A 19,255-nucleotide genomic window follows, 5' to 3' on the forward strand; every position below is an offset into this window, starting at 1 on the left:
TAGCTGGGTTCCTTCTTCCTGAGTACATCAGTGGAAAACCCGATGAACTCCGCTTCTCAAACAGTGAGTGAGTATTTTAAAAACATTGAAGATTAACCTACAAGCAGAGCTTTGTTCTGTTATCTATTTTAGGGTTAATTATTGAGCCTGTCTGTAAATACACAAACCCATGCACACATATGCCGCTGACAGACACTGCCAGGGATCTTTAGAGCGTTATGCTGTGTCACACAGTAAATTAGCTTACTGGAGTGATTTTCTGTGCATCATTAAAACTTAGGAACAGAATAAGAGGGCTTAGTCTCACCCCATGTTGTGCTGCTACCCCATTAAACCGAAGCAATACTGTAATGAGAGCCTGCTGGGAAAATGATATGTCTATATAGCTGCTTACGTACTGGTGGGTACTAATCTACTCCTCTGATTACTAACATCCACATCTCTCTCTAACACACTCCCAGACACAGAGTATTATACCGGGAGGGGACACACCTCGGCTGCAAACTGTGATTGTACATTTCTGTGTACACAATGGACTCTCTGGGCAGGGCGAGGCACAGAATAAACTATACCAACAGTGTCAGTATCAGATTATCTGTAAAGTGGACAAGCCACAGTGTAGTGGCACTGCTCACCCATTCAAAACACAGGTTACAGTTTTGGATGAACATCTGGCAGCACCACAAACCACACAGTGTGTCAGTCATGAATCTAGTCTGCTTGTAACCACACTGAAGGAATTATGAGGGTGAAATGCATTGTATTTTTGGCATGTTTTACACCAAAGAATAACAAAATCACAGGTCCAACTGTGTGTACAGCAGTATGTAGAAGTGTAACTTGATTAAAACTTGAATTACTCATTAAATACACCAGTTGCCCGGATTAATTCCCACAATTAAGAGCAGACAACACCTGACAGTAAACGTAACACACTCGATGATGCAAACAGATGAATCATAGCACCACTGGTGCACAGGTTGTGATTCATCAGTCTGTAAACAGATCACTCACTGGCACTCCATCAATCACATACACTTGGTAAAGCACTTACAACAGTCGCTTAGTATCAAAATTTTCCATGTAATCGTAGTAATACTGTAACACTGGTCACAAACTTCCACTTTTAAGGTAAATGTCTAACATCAAGTGCAGGTGCCAAAAGGCGCGAGTGAATGTCCTCCCAAGAGCTTCCAAGCTTAGGAAGCCAAGATGTCCTCTTGGAGTTCAGAAAACATGTGGGGTTGTCTGTATGAGATGCTTGTTAAAAATAAGGGCACAGAGGGACCAAAACATGGCTTATTTCCTGCTGCTGTGGCTGCTTTTCAAATAGATCATCTGACCTGTAAAACCACCGCGTAGTGGTGGTGGAAACTGCCCTCCTCCATTAGGTCTTCAGTTTTAAAGCTTTTGTTTGAAAATAGCTGAAGCAATTTCAAACTCACTCAAAGACAATGTCTGTGTCAGGAACAAACAGAGATTGGCAAAAGTGCATCTCCGACCTGCGAACTCCATGTTCACAGTGCTGCATGAACAATGGGGGCTTTGTTGGGATTCACATGAAAATCAGTCATGCCCTGACACTCTCTCTGAGACTACTGCACATCCCCACCTTAAAAAAAAAAAAAAAAAAAGCTTATGAGCACACTGATGACTGACTCAAGAACAACATGGCCACTTGTAATTTAATACTGGCAGATAAAAAAAAAAATCAACCCTTATTTGGTCAACACTGAGCATTTATCATGAAAAATATTTCAGTGTGAAAACTTTTAACTGCATCTGAAATCCAAGCTTCATCATGAGACTATACTCACACTGACACACATTTCCACAGCATTAAGTATGCACTGGGGGAGCTGGCAACTGGACTGGGCAGAAGGCCTGGGGTCATTTGCTAGTGGAAAGGAATTTGGCTCTAAACTATGTGCAGCATTTCATACACACATTATCTCAGAGAAGTACTGGGTTGATCCTGTTTACAGTGAGAAACGTGTCACTAAGAGGCTTGTAATGCTTTACTGTCAGTAGAGAACAGGACAGCAGTGTGAAATATGTAGACAACCAGACAATCATTATAGTAAAATGCAACATATACAACCACTTTATCCATTGATCTTATGTCCAGGAGTGTTCATTGACTTGCTCCCACATTGAGACTGTTTCTGCACCCCACACCTCAACATGAGGCAGCTGCAGGAGGAGGAGTTAACCTCACAATCTTATTACAATATGCCATGCTGCACAGGGGCTATCATCGTCATATTATCACTAAAACATCTGCATTCACAATACCGATGCAATGTTTGCATTTACTCTTCACACAAAGTTCTGAACACAAACCAACACATATCCTGTGATACAGGGGAATATCACTTTTAATTTAATGCGAGTGTCGATATTGTTGATTTATTATAAACATTCCATTACATGTGCAAATAGATGGAAGTACATCGTCATAAATACTAAATCCGTTCACCGCAAACTCTCAGTGCTGCAGAGTTTCACCTGAGATAGCTTTAATGCTCCATCGGTATCGAAGATTACTAACTTACTGCCACTGTCTCGCTTATAACTAATGATCAAATTCAAATGATTTCCTAGGTATGAGTTGAACTCTTTTGGTGCCATCAGTAACAATTATTTTCGTTTCGAGTCATTGTTTGGTCCATAAAATGTCAGAAAATGGTGAAAAGTGTCCAACCACAGTTTCCCAAAGTCCAAGTGGACATTTACATGTTGTTTTGTCTGACCAGCAATCCAAGACACAAAGATATTCAGTTTACTATCATAGCGGAGAATTGGAAAACTACTAAATATTCACATTCAAGAAGCTTTCTTGTCATTTTTATCCTTAAAAGTGACATATGATTAATCGAATTTTATTTGAGTTGCCAATTCATTTTCTGAAGATCGATCAGTTAATTAACTGGCTCATCATTCGACTCTAAACTGCATCCAAGAGTGATCCTGGTCAGACAGAAACCAGTGAGTGAAATGAATCTCTCCTGTTTTCAAAGCCAGTGAACCAGTGTGCTTACCCACTATGTCCTCATAGGCATTCTCCTCTAAAGTGCTTTTGGAACTGGGTCGACTCCGTGTGTCTGTGGTCAGTGCGCCATTCTCTGTAGGTGAGGATGGATATGAAGATGGTAGACTGGTAGCATCCTCCGACTCACACGATTCTCTAGAAATAAACAAAGCAAGTCAAAACAGACCAAGATGGAGAAAGACTGTTGCATAGTTGCACAGACAAAATTATAAAGAGAAAGAATCAGTAAGATTCAATTCAGTGTCTGCCTAAAAGAAGGTAGACAGATTAGAGTAGACAGAAAAAATCCAGATGCATTTAAAAATAGTCCAGACAGACAGTTTTACTTTTAACAGTCTCCACTTGCCATCTGGAAACAGAGAAAGGATGGACAGGTGGTGAAGATACTTCTAGTGGTTATAAACACATGTCCAGACCACTGTCTTATCCCCCAAAAGCCTTAAATCAGAAGTACTAATTATAAAATACAGAAAAAAAGAGAAACATCATGATCCAAATGTGCTCAAATCACAAGGAAATTCCTGATAAGTCACAAGTAAACATGCAGATATCTTACTATTTCCGTGTTCTTTGTACAATGTAAGGTACACATCACATGTCAAGGCAGCGCAGAGGAACTTGAGCTACATTAGTGCAGGGATCTACAGTCATGTCGCGCCATCGACAGCTTGTGGCTTTTAAACTTGGTCTGAATTTGCTAGAGCCACAGGAATGTTAAACACAGAGTCCGAGGGAAGATTGTTTAAGGATTTCATCCCCATTTCACATAGGGGCAATCTGGAGAGGCCCCACCCTCACACAAAAAACTGAGGATTTCTGATTCTGAGAGCTATAAGTCAATAATTAAAAAAGAAAACAGTAGACTACATTTACCAGATTCAGAGTGTTGTCAGTTACAGGCAAAGTACGAGTGTGTTTCTTCTTGAGTAAGAAAATACTGTAGATTTGTGTGGGTTTAAATTACCAGATCTTTTTATAGACCAACATGAATTTCTGGAAAGAAGCTATCAGACATTTCTATACAATACATCAGTTATTTTTAGCATGAGCTGCTTTTATCATTGATATCCAGTAGGCATTAACCTCATCGTAACCTATGGTGCTATTTACCTGAAGTGAAAAGTATTATTATTCTTCAATTCTGGGAAACATGACAACTGATTCAACACTGATCTACACTTCACATTTAACTAAAAACAAATCAGAGTAGAGTTACTGATCACTGATCAGTAACTTGTTAAACTACAACACTAACAAAGCAAAAACTCCAAATTCCTCACAAGCCCTTCAGACACGCTAAAAACTTTCAAAACTCCTCATAGCACCCAATAGTAGTGCACCGATGCAACTTTTTCGCTCCTGATACAGTCTCCTGTACCTCATCATTTTTATGTAAGGTAACACAAGGCATTAAAAGCTGAGTTGGCAACCTGTATTGGCGTCGATACAGATGCTGCGTATAGAATCAGTGTACCACAAACACCCAAGCTTTACAGTTACAGTTGGTCATATATTGCACTCAGAAGAAGCATCTCCTGTACATACTGTTTGAATGTTTACCACCGATGGGGGGTCAAGAGACACACGTTTTACTGTCTGAGAATGCAGGAAACAAACTGATACCGCCCACTCTGCTTGAGCTGACCTTCAAAGCTATTGTGTATTTTCATCTGAGTTAAAGGACAGACACAAGCACACTGATATTCTCACCTGTCATGGATTCTCGCAGGGGTGCTCCCCTTGGTCTTTGGCGCTCGTGTCATGCTGGGTGCCGGGGTGGAGGGCAGAGGCGGGGGAGACTCGGAGGCTCTGTTTGGAGGTAGTCCATTGGCTGGCGAAACGCCCTTCTGGTCCTGTTTGGCGTCATACTCGAAAGTGCGTTTGGGTTTAGGTAAGGGGTTTACTGGTGTGCCAACAGAGGTCTGTTGACTGGGTGGTTCTGGGCTCTCAGACCTGGCTGAGCTCACACTAAATCTTTGTCTGAGTTTAGAGAGCTTATCAGGCACCAAAGCAGTATCTGGCTCAGTGGCCACTGAGCAAATGCTGCTGCGCTTACTGGTGCATGTACTGTCGAAGTCGTCACCTATCATAAAAGACTTTTGTCTTGCCTTGTCTGGAGCATAGCAATTACTCAGATAACGTGGAGGGGCTGGGCTGGGATTCTCCTTCAGGGCTTGCTCTATCTTTTGTATCCTGTTGAGGACTGCTGATGTCTCTTTCCGAGCAGACAGGGAACGTACAAATGTTCCTGAGGACTCTGACTTACCTATCCTTTTCTGGAAGCGACCTAGGCCATCTTTGTCTGAAACTCCTTCCTCTTCCTCCGTCTCTGTGTAGGAGCATTCAGAGAATGCTGTGCTCATCCTGCGAACCCCCTTAAAGTCAAAAGTCTTCTCACTACAGGGAGAAGAGAGCAGGCTCGGGCAGCCCTCGCTGCCCCCTACACGCTCTCCTCCTCTTTTATCCAGACACAAGCTCATCCTAGGCAGAGCCACCCTTCTGCACTCCCATTCTGAGATCTTTTTGCGGATTGCAGTGGAGGGAACACCTGCTACTGAACGGGTGAGAGAGAGTGTGCGCTTGTGGCTTTGGTTAGAGGACGGTCCCAGTGAGAGTGTACTCCAGCTCAGTGGCCTACCGTTAAGTCCTTCTCCCGGAGAGAAATCCCCTTGTTTGTCCTGGGCACCCTGACTTTCCTGACAGCACTTGGTTTGGACGGGGGGCTTATAGATGGAGAGCCTGTTGTCCAGGCAGCTGATGCTCTTTGACTTGGTGAGACAGCCTCGGGAGTCAGTGTCACCTGTGAGAGAGGCACCACTGCACAGGCTAGCTGTCTTGCTGTTCCAGCCAGCACGTACCAGGAACCTGCCGTCAGTGCGGACGTACCTACTCTGCTTACCAGAGTTCTCACTGTCGCTGAGGAGTGGCTGCTGGCTCTGCCCCTGGCTGGCAGAGAGAACAGGACACGGCGATGTAGACTGGCACCTGAAGCAAGACAAATAAAGGTGTGAACATTAACTGTGCACATTTCGATTTTCTCTGAAAAAAAAAAAAAAAACAACAACAAACATTTCAGGCTATTAATAAAAGAGGCAAATAATAACTGTCAACAAATCCACTCAACCCTGCAGCATGAAAAGTAACAGAAACTCTATGTGGAACAAATGGGTGAAAACTTTAAAGAATCAGCTGAAAGGTTTGACTTTACTTCAAAGATCAAAGGCAGAATGAAAACCTGAGCCACTTATTTAGAATATCCGCAGGAAAGTATTCTGTCTTTGGCAGCATGGGATTAAAATAAAGGCCAAAGGAAATACAGACTACATTAAAATGCCACTGTGGATTTTTCCACTTAATCAAAATAACTTGAGGAGAATCACCATGGACCTCACACAGAAAGCACAATTTATTACAGCGGTCTTACCTGTAAAAGTCTCACTGCTCCTCTCTAGTCGTGATCCCTACAGCTAAGTGATACTAAGTGCTACAGTAGTCAGACTCTCACTGCTGACTGTACCATTGTTCACCACACACACATACCGGACACACACACACACACACACACACACACACACACACACACACACACACACACACACACACACACACACACACACACACACACTTTCTCACGGTGCTCACCTCCTTAAAGATTTCGACGGAGACAAACTCTGCCTTTAGTTCCAACACCTTACTACTCATGGTCTTTCTGGAACTTTGTCATGACTTGGAAGCGGACTGCCTCTTGCGAAAGTGAAGCTTTGGGGGATCTGATGTCACAGCCATGGTTCAAATAACAAGCGTTATGGAAGGAGGAGGAAGCTGAGGGCTGTGGACTGTGATCTAACACTGCAGGTTGGGACAGATCTCGCTTCACACCTATCTGCCCTTCCCTGGTTTCACTCCTCCTGCTCCAGGGTGGGGAAGCTTTTACGACAGCTAAGAGCATGATGGATGCCCCTTATCGTACTTCCCAAGAAAAAATATGAGATTTCAAGATGACAACTCATGTCTGGGGAGTTATTTGAATACTGTGCTTAACCATTAATATATGAGGTGATTTGTCACAGACCTGAGATGATAAATGATGGTTTTCATTTTTAGGACTGAGGTTTGGATTTTTTACTTTTTGTGAAATACTGAAATACATGTGAGAAGTTTAGAAGGAATATATTGCTTTGGTGGTCCAGATAACAACTCATCCCAAATCTGTTTTTGTTTTTTTTTTGTAAGGGTTTTTGTTTTTTTTTATGTTTTTATGTAAAATCTTAATCTGTAAAGAAACTCCAAACAACGGTAAATGTAGCGGAATAAAAAGTGTAATATTTCCCTCTAAAATGTAGAGTAATGAAACTAGCATCAAATAGAAATACTCATGTACAGGAACCTAAAAATTGTATTTAAATACAGTAGTCGAGTAAATGCACTTAGTTACTTCCCACCACTACAAATTTAAAACCCCAGCATTAGTCAAACAGACCATACGGTTTCATGAGCAAAATACTGTTTGAGCACTCTGATATAAATCAGCAGTCCAAAATATGACATGTTGCAGTGGTTCATTGGGGAGTTATTAGAATTTGTCTGGCAAATTAAAATCTTACTGGTGCCCTGGCAAAACGCCTAACCAAACTTCTGCCAAGGAGTATGGCTAACGTAGGAAGCCAGAGTGGGAACAGTGCCTCTGAAGCTCAATATCAGTGGGAATGTTTTAGTAGCAACCAGACCAAACACTAAGTAATGCAATTCCACTGCCAGTAACAGTACAGTTTATTGAGTTAATGACGACAGTTTGGATTTTCACTTTATGGTTTGATGGTCGCGGGGGTTTTACATTTTCCCTCATTTCACAAATGAAACATGGGGAGGATTCAGCGCTGTGTCTCCACGGTCAACCATGATTCCACCAGCGTGACAGTAAACAAGCAGTAACAAGATGATATTAAAGAAAAGACTTAAACTGACTTCATGCTGTGCCTTGTGAATGTTTAAAAGAGATTGTATCTAAAAAAAAAAAAAAAAAAAGGAGAGACTTCAACTATGTTTTGTTTTGCACATATACATACAGTACATACTAAGTACTCAACATACTGAAATGTGTTTATTCTGAAATGCTCTTTTAACTCAAGTGACTTTGAACTGAATCTTCTGCAAAAATTCTATACGGATTTTTTTGGATTTCCTTACGGTCTACGGTCTACAATTATTGACTTGATGACAATATTCAAATATATTAAAATGCATATATGTTTTTTTTGTTTTATATCTTATATATCATATACGTTTTGTGAACTTTGCATTTTTGTTTATATGTTTTGTTGTTTGCTTGCTTTGGCTTGTACACCATTAATCCCATTACCATAGTGCACTTAAATCTGATCTGTTTGCAAAGCAGCCGATTTAATATAACTGCAAAAGTTAAATCGGCCACAGAAGAAGACAGATTTTTAGAACATCATAGCCTCATTTAGCTAGAATTACTTCTTATGCTGTAAAATAAAGTGCAGACTGCTGTGCAAAATCACAAAAAAAAAGAAATTATGTGTAGAACTTTTGTCTATTTAGGGCTTGGGGACTTTTAGGGGTTTCTAGTGGTCTGGATCATGCTTGTAAAAATAAGCCCAGTTTAGTCAGCTTCAGCTGGGCCGGCCACACATACTGTACTGTGCAAAGAGCTGAATGCCAGTCACAACCTGGCCTCTGGCTTTCACTCAGGCTTCCAGGGCATGCTAACCACAAGCCACTTCCTTTTACTGACCAGGACGGAGAGAGCAGACTGCTCAGAGCACCAGCACTTTTACTATTATAGTTCAACATATGTAAACTCTAAACCAGCTCTTTTAAGTCACTTGTTAATTTATAGACATACATAAAACTCTGATCCGGCAATCATTTTACTCAAGAGTTTTATTTGCTTACATATCAGTAAATAAGATAAGTCTAGTAAATGTGTATGTCCGGATATATAAAACACTAGTCACAGTAGTTTGAGCTCTCTCTCTCTATGTGTGCCTCTTGAGACAACACAGTTCAGTATGGGTGTAATTTGTCCTAGAAACAAATCCATGGTTGATCGCATGGTTTCCGGGCACACATTGTGTAGCACTATCTAACGCCATTAATTCCTCTGCATGTGTTAAAACATGGAGCTGCAAAGCATCTTCGCCTCAAGATCTTTAAACGTGAGCTTTAAGGATCGAGGGTAATGTGAGCCCATGAGAACCATAAGCTGTTAATAAGCCTCTACTACAGTTACTAAAGTGACAATTAAATATATCAAAAGAGACTGTGTTTAAATACACAACTGTCATGCTAGAGCAACACGGCCAGCAGGGTGAGAGAGCTTTGTGCTACAGTGATTAGTTGTGATTTACATTCACCAGGTTTACCCTGAGAATTGCACATATTTAACAACTCTGTGTTGAATGTGCACATTTACCAACAAATGAATGCAATTTATCTAGATAATATTAACATTAATATTAACATAATATTAACATTATTATTAACATTTGTGTGGTTTACAGCTTTCAGTAGGCCTAATTTACACCACAAGCAATTACATAAACCAGCTGCCTCAGGCTACTTTAGGTTCTGTGTTGTAAGAAATATTTTCCTGTCTGCATTTACCACCATGAACCAAGTGTCAACCAAGCATTGATATATATGAAAACACCAACAGGCACACCATTTCTAGCAATCATCTTAGTCAAAATAAGCATCAGACTGTCACAAGCTGATGTGACTGTGGACAATGTGAACACAGACGACACTTCCGAGCTGCGTGCTGGGCAACGATCATGTGTAACAACTGCCTGTTGCTGCTGAGCCTTTTGAGGTTGTTAAGAATGGGCAGGATGATAGACTGTGAGAATGAATAGTCTAGATATCACATATCGTTCCCCAAGTTTGTTTTTTCTGTCCCAGCAGGACACTGTCAGCTCTCAACATGCTAACACAAGCTTCAGCTCACTACTCACAGTTCAGAGTTGGATGAGGCCCTTGTCCAGGATACAGGATTGTACTTGCAAAAGCTTTGGAGGAATTATCACAATTGAAAATCACTGGTTGTTCTTTTCCATGACCGAAAAAGGGAAGAAAACTACTAAAGACTGATCACTGATGGAAAGACATGGTTGAAAATAAAATACTCTGAAACCATGTGATATGACTGGAAGTGCACATTAACCAACCCGCCCATGTCCCGTATGTCACTGACCTGTCAGGGACCTCCCGGGGAGTTTTACCTCCTCCTGCACGAGGCACAGCCTTGGAACTCTTGTTGGCAGTCATGTTTGTCTGCAAACCGCCGACTCACCTGATGGACAAACACAAAGAAGTGGAACATTTGAAAAGGTGCAGCATGACATGCATTTCAGCAAAACAACAAACTAGGAAATTACTCAAATACAGTATATTGTAGACTTATAGCTCATAGAGAAAAGACAAATCCAATATTGTGATGACTTTAATCCAGTGCCACATCAAAAACAAGATGACCGACATTCTTCTAAGACAACAGCCAGGACCACGACAAAACTGGGAGTGCCATCACTCTGAGCGGGTTAATTCATGTTACCCAACATGGCTGCTTATCACTTTGGTTTAATGTGGGTCTGACTCTGACCCTGATTTTTGGTGTCAACAGGTAAACACAGGTCCCCATAATAACAATAGGATTATAACATTATAATCAAAATTATTATACATTCTAATACTCTCAACCTAACATCTACTTGTCCCAATCACAGATTAAGATGAGAGGACAAGGTGATACTATTGCACCTGACAACTTTTCATAAGGCAAGCTAATAAAAACTCCTACAGAGTACCCCACTTCACCACATCTGCCATGTTGAATCTCCAGTGTAAACATTGCAGACAATTCTCAACAAACCTGAAGTAAGTGGCATAACTAAAACAGCATGTAGACACTGTTGTGCCAGAGAAACTCTGCTGCCTCAGACAAAGATATTCCGCCACATAAAACATGTCTATTTACACATTATACAGCACCGAACTACATTACTGGAACAGAAACAGCTTAAAAACACAATATTTAAACAAGGTCTCGATCCATGTTTGGATCATAGCCATAAAGGAAATTTGGATAGAAAGTCATCATTCATGCGGCGGCTGTTACCCCATTGATGGTTCTGTAACACATAAACCAAGAGAATACATAACTGAGCAGTTTGATGTGTGCAGAGGCACAAACATTTGTGTAGTTATTTGGAAGCTTGCAAGTGTTAGTTACGCCCGATTCAACCACGATGGATCATCCTGCGTCTGGTATTGGATTCAGTATAATTTAGAGGCTGCAGACCTGCTGCCTTCAGGTGGCTGCAGCCACTCAGTTAAGTGTTGCAGAGGGGTCTTGTCCAGTCTAAAAGCAAGGGTTGGTTAAACACTAACAGCCTCATTAAAGAGACCTTCCAAACAAATCACAACAAAACACATTTGCTGCGCGCTGTGTGAGAGACAAAATAAGAAAGACCTTCTGTCACTTGTAACTTTCTTTCTGCGTGATCATTTTACAAGTAAACATAGCCAAAATCACTGGCTAACTGGCTAACTTATGTGTTTGGTGATTTTGTCAGACAACAACGTGGTTTTACGATTTTAGCAGCAGCTTGGAACTGGGTTGGAAATCAATGTGTAGTCTTACTGGGCCACGTTTCAGTCACTATTACATACTATTTCATATTTTCATACACTAAAATCTTTGCTGGTAATTGTTAAGAAGTGTCCTCTCAAAGGTGAATGTTATTATAACTTATGGGCTGTGGATCAGCATCCTGTATATAGTAACACTTTGAAAAGCCCTAACAGCAGGAAAAAAAACTGTTAAGACATCTTCCTTATAATAAATATTTCCTGGACTTAATCTCAAATGGGACCATCAGTCCCTTCAAACTGGAGGCCATTGCTCCTGAAAATCACTTTAAAATGCAGCATTGACCCTTTCAAGAAAGCTAAAAGCCATTGTTCTGGTGCATAAGGAGGTCAAATGGAGATCCCTAGAGATCAGAGGTGGAGGATGGGAGGGTGCTTGGCAGCATGACTTGTTTACAGGAAATTGTTGTATGAAGAAGCCAGCCAACCAGTAGTGGAGCCGAGTCCTATAGAGACAGATGAGGAGAGAGAAGGAGCATTCCTGCTGTCAGCTATTTCCCGTAACTGTGGACTGGACTAAGAGGACTGGGCATGCATCATTATTTTCATCAAACACAAAGAATGATGTTGTTCTGTTCTACTTACAACCCTCCTCTCCTGTTGTCATTCTGTGTTTTAGAGGACTATCGGAAATTGAAAAACATTACACACAAAGTGCATTTAAAGTTAATTTTGGCACACAACATTCCTTGTGATACTCTAGGATTCAACAATGGAATTCAAACACAAAGGTCTAGTGACAGACTGTAAATGTAACAGTGCATCAAGAGTCATTCTCAAACAATTTCTATAGATCAGAGAGCCTTAGTCTCTGATTTATAGCCTTAGCCTAAGGGTTGTTCTGTGTGGACATGCTTTTTGGATGACAAAAAATTAGCTAAGTAATTTATCCATTACATTACAAATCAATCTTGGAAACTGAAATAAAAAGGAAACTGAGAAAGGAAGAATCAGAATTGGAGTAATACAATCTTTCTTATTCTCTAAATCAGGCAGCTGTGTAAAATATTATTTCTGATTAACCAGCTCAAAGGAAATAGTGTGTTTTTGGAAGTAATTTCCAATATTCTCTCTTGACTCTCTCTTTCTCTGAATGAAAACTGAGCTTCTGTCATTTTTATTAGTAACATCTCAAAACGAATATAAAAGATTAGCGAAAGAAATGAGGAAAAATCAGCTGTCAGGAGTGGAGAAAATGAAACACTTCAAAATGAAGTCAGCTCTACACACCTTAGTCAAGCCCAATGTTTATTTGTTTAACGTCATCATTTTCATTTTTTTGGACTGAGAAAGCTACAATCACAGAAATGGGTCACAGAGGCCCAAGATGGACTTTACAGTGTAAACACCAAGGCGTTAGCCAACTGACTTCCTGAGGCCTGATACCATCTCCCTACACAAAATCACAGGCTGTAAACAACCACTTCGAAGAAAGCTCTAGAGAACCTTTAAAGTGCATTCAACCAGATTCAAGACAAATTTTCTCTTGAGATGTCTGAACCAAAGGCAAACTAACAGTCAACAGTGAGAAGTCAACAGCTTCATGCTGATGGGAAGCAGTCCTTCAGTAATGAAGACACACTTGACACATTCGTGTTTATATGTTTGGTGTTTTACAGAATGACACAGGCCAGGAAAATGTCATTTTAATGTATGAGGGAACACTTTGCCTGGAGCTGGTGTTATTCAAGAAATTTGTGCGTGAAAAGCACAAGGTTTCTTCAGTAGATCTTAATATAGTTGAAATGGATTACAGAGCACCATTAGCATTCATTTGGAGGTGGGTTTCTGGCCAATGGAAAAACATAAGTCAAATATTCACTCTCCTTTTAGCACTGTTTTTGGTCTTCACCGACTCCTGAGGGAAATATCTGTCTCTTTAGCTGCTAAATGCTCCACTGTGTTCAACAGCTATTCGCTAACTGTGTCTGACTCCTGTTTGGTGCTGAGAAAGCTCAGTAGAGATGAGGGAAACAGCAAAGTCATGTGATAATTCTCTGCGACTTCATCACTACAAGCGACCTCTTTTACATTACACTTAACCATTTGATGTACTGTAAATATAAAAACATTGATCAAAATATTGAACACCTTTAAGTAAGCTGATTTTTAAACAGGAAATACGACAGTGAAATGTTGGATTTATAAATAAAAAAATTTTTTTATGAGGTATATGGTTGAGGAAGGGTTGGGTTACAATTTAGGTTTTATTCATATTTTTGGACATTTGGGTTGTACATAAAATTGGGATAGTTCTTTCTAAATTGCATATGAGTTAATGGAGGAGTAGTGAGAAAGGGGTACGAATACATAAGTGAATACTTCTTCCTACTCCTTTACGAACAGTTATTCTTGTTTTTTAATGTTTTTATTTTTCATGTTCAAAATAAAAAATTAAATTAAAAAGTAATTAATTCACTAATTTATTCATTCATCATAAAGTTGTTTGACTTCATCGTTGACGGCCTGCTTTGGAAATGTCACTGAGCAACCAGGTCATGTAACAAACATGAGCAAATATAAAGTAAGGGCGATACACATTGGCAGCATATGACTCATGTCAGAACACCAGCACCCATTGTTTTCTGTATAAGCCCACACATGCACTGGGGGGATCTTGATGTATGTCATGTCATCACATCTTGACAGGACAATAATCAACCCTACACTTTTAGAAGTTACTGCCATTACTTCAAACTCAACACAGACAGATGAAAAATACACCCATGAGTTTCCCCGTCTTTGGCTCTGACTTAAAAAACAAATCTCAAAAGTCAAACTGTCGTTTTAAGACATTCAACACCACCATCTTTATGACCAAGCTTGGGCATTTTAGATTTTTGTCATGTTGATGTCCAGAAGTACTAATTGATTACATGAGAGGCAAATCAATGACGCATATTTTCCTCAGCAACAAGAGCATATTCATGAAATGGGACTACAACAGTGTCTCCATTAGACTATTTGGGCTGGAATAAAGGAGCTCTTTGTGTTCAATACATCCTTGAGAGGGACATGTGGTTAAAAAGTAAGTCTTTTATCAGCCGTGTGTCTGTGAGTGAGTGAGTGTGAGTGTGTGTGTGTGTGTGTGTGTGTGTGTGTGTGTGTGTGTGTGTGTGTTTGAAAGGGAGAGACTCAATTAGGTAAAATATCTTTCAAAAATAGAGTCTGCACGTCCTTGGCTCTGTCACTTTTGACAGATTATCTGATACACAGTTCTCTCCACTACATGCAGGAATGTACTAATATTTGCCCTATCCATCAGGCTGCGGCTGCATTTAAAATATTAAAGAATGTTTTCAGAGGGTGAAAGAAAACACAGAAGAGGGGCAGAAACACCTGGACCTGATGCCAAGAGCCTCATTCTCATTCAACAAAGACTACACAGAAATATGCGCTCTCTCAGCACCTGGCCCCTGATATCCAGTCTGTAAGAGCACAGCGTGACTTCATGTAACAAATTTGTGACGTCATGATGGACAAACACTCCTTAACCTGCAATTGGGTTTACTTTAAGGTCTTTGTTAATCCTGAAACATGCAGTAGCAGCCTCCAAAAAAAGAGGATAATACTGTCTTCTTCTGTCTATTGCTACTCGGCTCTTATGGCTGACATGGTCCTCTATTTCTGCTGATCAGCAACCTGACTTCAAGGTTTTTAAAACCACCGCAAGTTTTACAGGCAGCCAAAAAGCAATGGGCAAAGGAAGGAGTGAAAATCTCTGCAAATTCTCAACTCTTTCCACACATCACAACTCACTGGCAGACATGAGAGCATGAGCCCACACACCGATCCACGCCATTGTTTCAGTATCTGCAGAAAGACCAGTTTTGTCCCCAAAGGACAAAAAGAGAATTGAGCTGGTTGAGTCGGATCATGTCAGTAGAGCAGTGTGGGACTGGAGTTGCATAAATATTCTAGTAGTGGGGAATAGAGCTCTTGATAATAAACCCAGGATAATACAGTCCGCATAAAAACATTTACAACACACATACAATCTGTGCATGTGAGATGTACACACATATACAACCTAGTACTGCAGGCCAAACAAGGTGGAAAAGCAAAAACTCCCACCTGAAACAGAAATGCTGATGCATATTCTGGATATATGACTCTCTGGAGGGCAGTTTAAGGCTCTGACAGCCTCTGTGTGTCCATATGTAAAAGAAAACCACCAAGGTTAATGCTACTGGCAGTTGCGCATAGCCATACCTGTATAATTAGCCCCATACTCTACCACATGGTTTGCCATGCTGCCAGTGTGTAGCTCAATTGACCAGGTGGAACCAGTTCTGGGAATCATTTTTTATCTCCTTTTTTTTTTTTTTAGCCATTTCAACTTTTTTTTCAGAGTAATCATGGCATATTTTCTCTTTGAGGAAAAACCCTTCTGTGTAACCTAGATATGAGCATGCACAGCTGCAGAGGCAGGCATGTGGAAAACAGGCTTATATCCATCTGAGCTGCAGCAGGGGGGCTAGAATTTGTGTCAGAGAGGGGACCTCTGACAAATAAGTCTTTCCCTAGGACATAAGAAGATGATGAGATGTATTCTTGTTTGTCTGTCTCAAAGTCAGAGTTTAACTAAGTTGAGTAAGAGGCTCGCCAGTATTGCTCTGCAAGCGCAAAGTTGGGCGATGAGATGGCTTAAAGTGACTGCTGGTTAACATGTAGTCTTAAATGTTTCACCCCGTTTCATACTTGAAACTCACTTTAGATGTCCTCTGGCATCCAATGTTCACATTACTGGAAGTCATCTCGACTCATAAATTATCTGCGAGTGAAGGTAACTCCTTTGCTTCCACAAACCCCACTTGAGCCTCACTTGCATGACTCAAACTCTGCTCCATTCATTCCAACAATGAAAACTGTCTCCCGCACATCAGGGATTGCGAGCCATTGTCTTGTCATGATTGTAGTCAAATGTAAGATCCTTATAACCAGTCTGTACTATTTTCTGCCTGTTCACCTAAGAGTGTTGCTCCAAAACAGAAGAACAGGTTTGGAGTCAGGTGTGAGGTTTAGAGCCATGTTAATGTGAAACCCAACGTAAACTGAAACATGCTGCAGTACTGCCACAGACTACAGCCAGGCACTGGTATCATATCCTTTAAGTAAAGACAAAAAAGCAATATATACATAATATTGTATTATTTTAAGGTTCCAGCACACATGAATATGAACTTGCACATCAGTTCAAACGCTTCCATGAAAACCAATGAAATGTGGAAGTACATTTTCTTAGTATCAAAGACAGTATTCTCTAAGTGGTTCATATCTTTAGTAGAGCTTTGGGGTAAAATTAGGGTAGATGGTCTTGTGATCTGAACAACACTGGATAATATCCCTGACTGGGAAATCTGCTACAGAAGTTACAGAAATACACCCCACAGTAAAAAACCTGTGGCTCAGGTTCCCTTAAACACTGTCAAACAGAACTGTTCCCTCACAGCTGCTCTGTGGTCAATAGTGTTAGACCTTAAATCTCAGAGACTCTCAGCCATTTTTTAACTACCAGTATCAGCAGTCCTCAGTAATTCATGGATGGATAGATAGCACCAGGACAGACAAAAAAACTTTTAATGAGTGAACAAGAGTCCCCTTAAAAGTGGCTGGGGATAGGCCAGGCTTAGTCCTGTTAAACTGAATGGACAACAGAGAAGAAGTTCCTAAATAGCTTTATGTTGACAGTCCTGTCCCGGGAGGGGAGGGTCAATGTTTGATCTGCACAATAGAACGGTTTTTGGGGGAAAGGGAACTACAGAAAACCAGTCACATCATAGGGTTTGCATTATACTGAATAAGATAACCGACATCATCTTTTTGGATCCATATATGTACAAAATAAAATATGACGTTTAGTTATTGATTCAACTATTGTATGTGTGTATACACACATATAACAGAACATTTTATGGTCCCAGCTATTATTTTAATAATCTTTATCAGATTTTCATAAATTTAAGATCTGTACTGTTGGATTAAATGTTGTTAAACATGATGTTAAACAAGCTGTGTAAAGGTGTCACTATTTTCTGACATTTTACAAACCAAACGTTCAATGGACTCAAGTAATGCAGAAGATGATTGGTCCTTCAGGAAAATAGCCTCAGACTATATAGTTGGATTTATCACCCAAGACAGAAAAAACTCTCCCCCCAAAAGAATGAACTAGCCTTCAACACAGTTGGTTCAGTTCAGTCGAGTGATCTGATCTATAGTCCTGCTCTGTTTCTACTTATCTGCTGGTTTGACTTTGTGGATGTTTGAGCGATAATAACTTGGTCTAACTACAATCCACAGAGTTACTGCCTGTGTCCGCTAGGACATTTTCTTCATTCAAAGGGTCAGCTAAACACACACACACACACATACACACACACACAGTCTGTTGTTTTAGCCTGCTTACTGCAGTTCATCGTTTAACATGTCGATGACCAAATATGGTCACATGGAGATTAGGACTACATTTAAACACACCTTGCAACTTTTATTATTTTTTTACAACACCTTTACACAGCTTTTAGGGGTTTTGTTTCGGAGCCTGGTTATCGGTGGTTTGCACCGCTAACTAAAAGTTTAACCTTCCTGTAGCTCGTCAATAACGGTTCAAAAAGAGCAGGCGGCTTCTTTTACCTCCGAGTTTCTCCTCACATCCATGGCTGCTGACATTTTGAGATTATAATCCCTTTGCGTCGCACAAATCCCGTTTCGTCTACGCCTTGAAAAACTTTGGCTGGTTTTGCCGGATACCTGCCCTTCTCAATAAACTCCGACTCATGTCTTTCCAAGCAAAACCGAGAAAAAAAAAAAAAAAAACTCCAGCCTCCCCTCTCACAGCCTGCTGCAGAGTGGAAGGCAGGACTTGTTTCCATGGAAACGGGTTGTTTGCCCCCCTCGCTTTTCTCGGGATTTACCCCCCTCCTCTCCCTTCCCTCCGCAGCCAGGCATTCAGCCTCTCTCCTCTTGTTTATTGTGCTGAGGGAGTGTGGATGAATATTCACGAGTTGCAGCCGCTGCTGCTGCTGCTGGGAAGAAACCATGTTGCAACACATTGTCATGCTGAAATCCTCCACTGGTCAGTGAGAATACATTTCACCAACACAAAGATGTCTTTCATTTGTTCGAGATGAATGTGTGACCAAGCAGCACTGATGGAATGTAACTAACTACATTTACTCAAATACAAGTCTGAGATACTTGACTTTCTTCTTCATGCTACTTTATACTTACTACTTTTCAAGGGAAAACATTGTAGGTTTTTTTCCTGAACCACATTAATCTAAAATTTATCTGAGTTGCCATTTTCAAAGCAAAAATGCCATACATTTCCTATTTCCACCTTCTGTAAGGATATGATGTGTTTCTTTTTTGATGATGGTAAATTGAATGCCTTTGGGTTCTGGACCAAGACATCAAGATGCCATCTAGGCAGTGGTAAGTTACAAGAGGCATTTTTCTATTTTATAGTCAAGATGAATAATCGGTTAATCAAAAAATAATAATAACAATGATAATAATAATTGG

General features: G+C 40.5%; 1 protein-coding gene across 2 annotated transcripts in view; it reads right to left on the reverse strand.

Moving 5' to 3' along the window:
• The window catches only part of dennd2b (DENN domain containing 2B), a 44,830-nt gene that overhangs the window by 21,445 nt on the left and 4,130 nt on the right, over nt 1-19,255 (reverse strand). The window contains exons 1-4 of one of the 2 annotated variants that reach the window (XM_056374534.1): nt 18,365-18,573; nt 10,272-10,370; nt 4,763-6,037; nt 3,042-3,187 (exon numbers count right to left, since the gene is read on the reverse strand). In XM_056374534.1, coding sequence (XP_056230509.1) covers nt 3,042-3,187; nt 4,763-6,037; nt 10,272-10,345 — 1,495 coding nt within the window. In that variant the 5' untranslated portion in view covers nt 10,346-10,370; nt 18,365-18,573. Of the gene's footprint in view, nt 1-3,041; nt 3,188-4,762; nt 6,038-10,271; nt 10,371-18,364; nt 18,574-19,255 lie in introns of those variants that run through there. The other variant, XM_056374543.1, reaches the window with a different exon arrangement.

Source organism: Seriola aureovittata, chromosome 1, assembly GCF_021018895.1.
Source record: "Seriola aureovittata isolate HTS-2021-v1 ecotype China chromosome 1, ASM2101889v1, whole genome shotgun sequence".
NCBI classification, from domain to species: Eukaryota; Metazoa; Chordata; class Actinopteri; order Carangiformes; family Carangidae; genus Seriola; species Seriola aureovittata.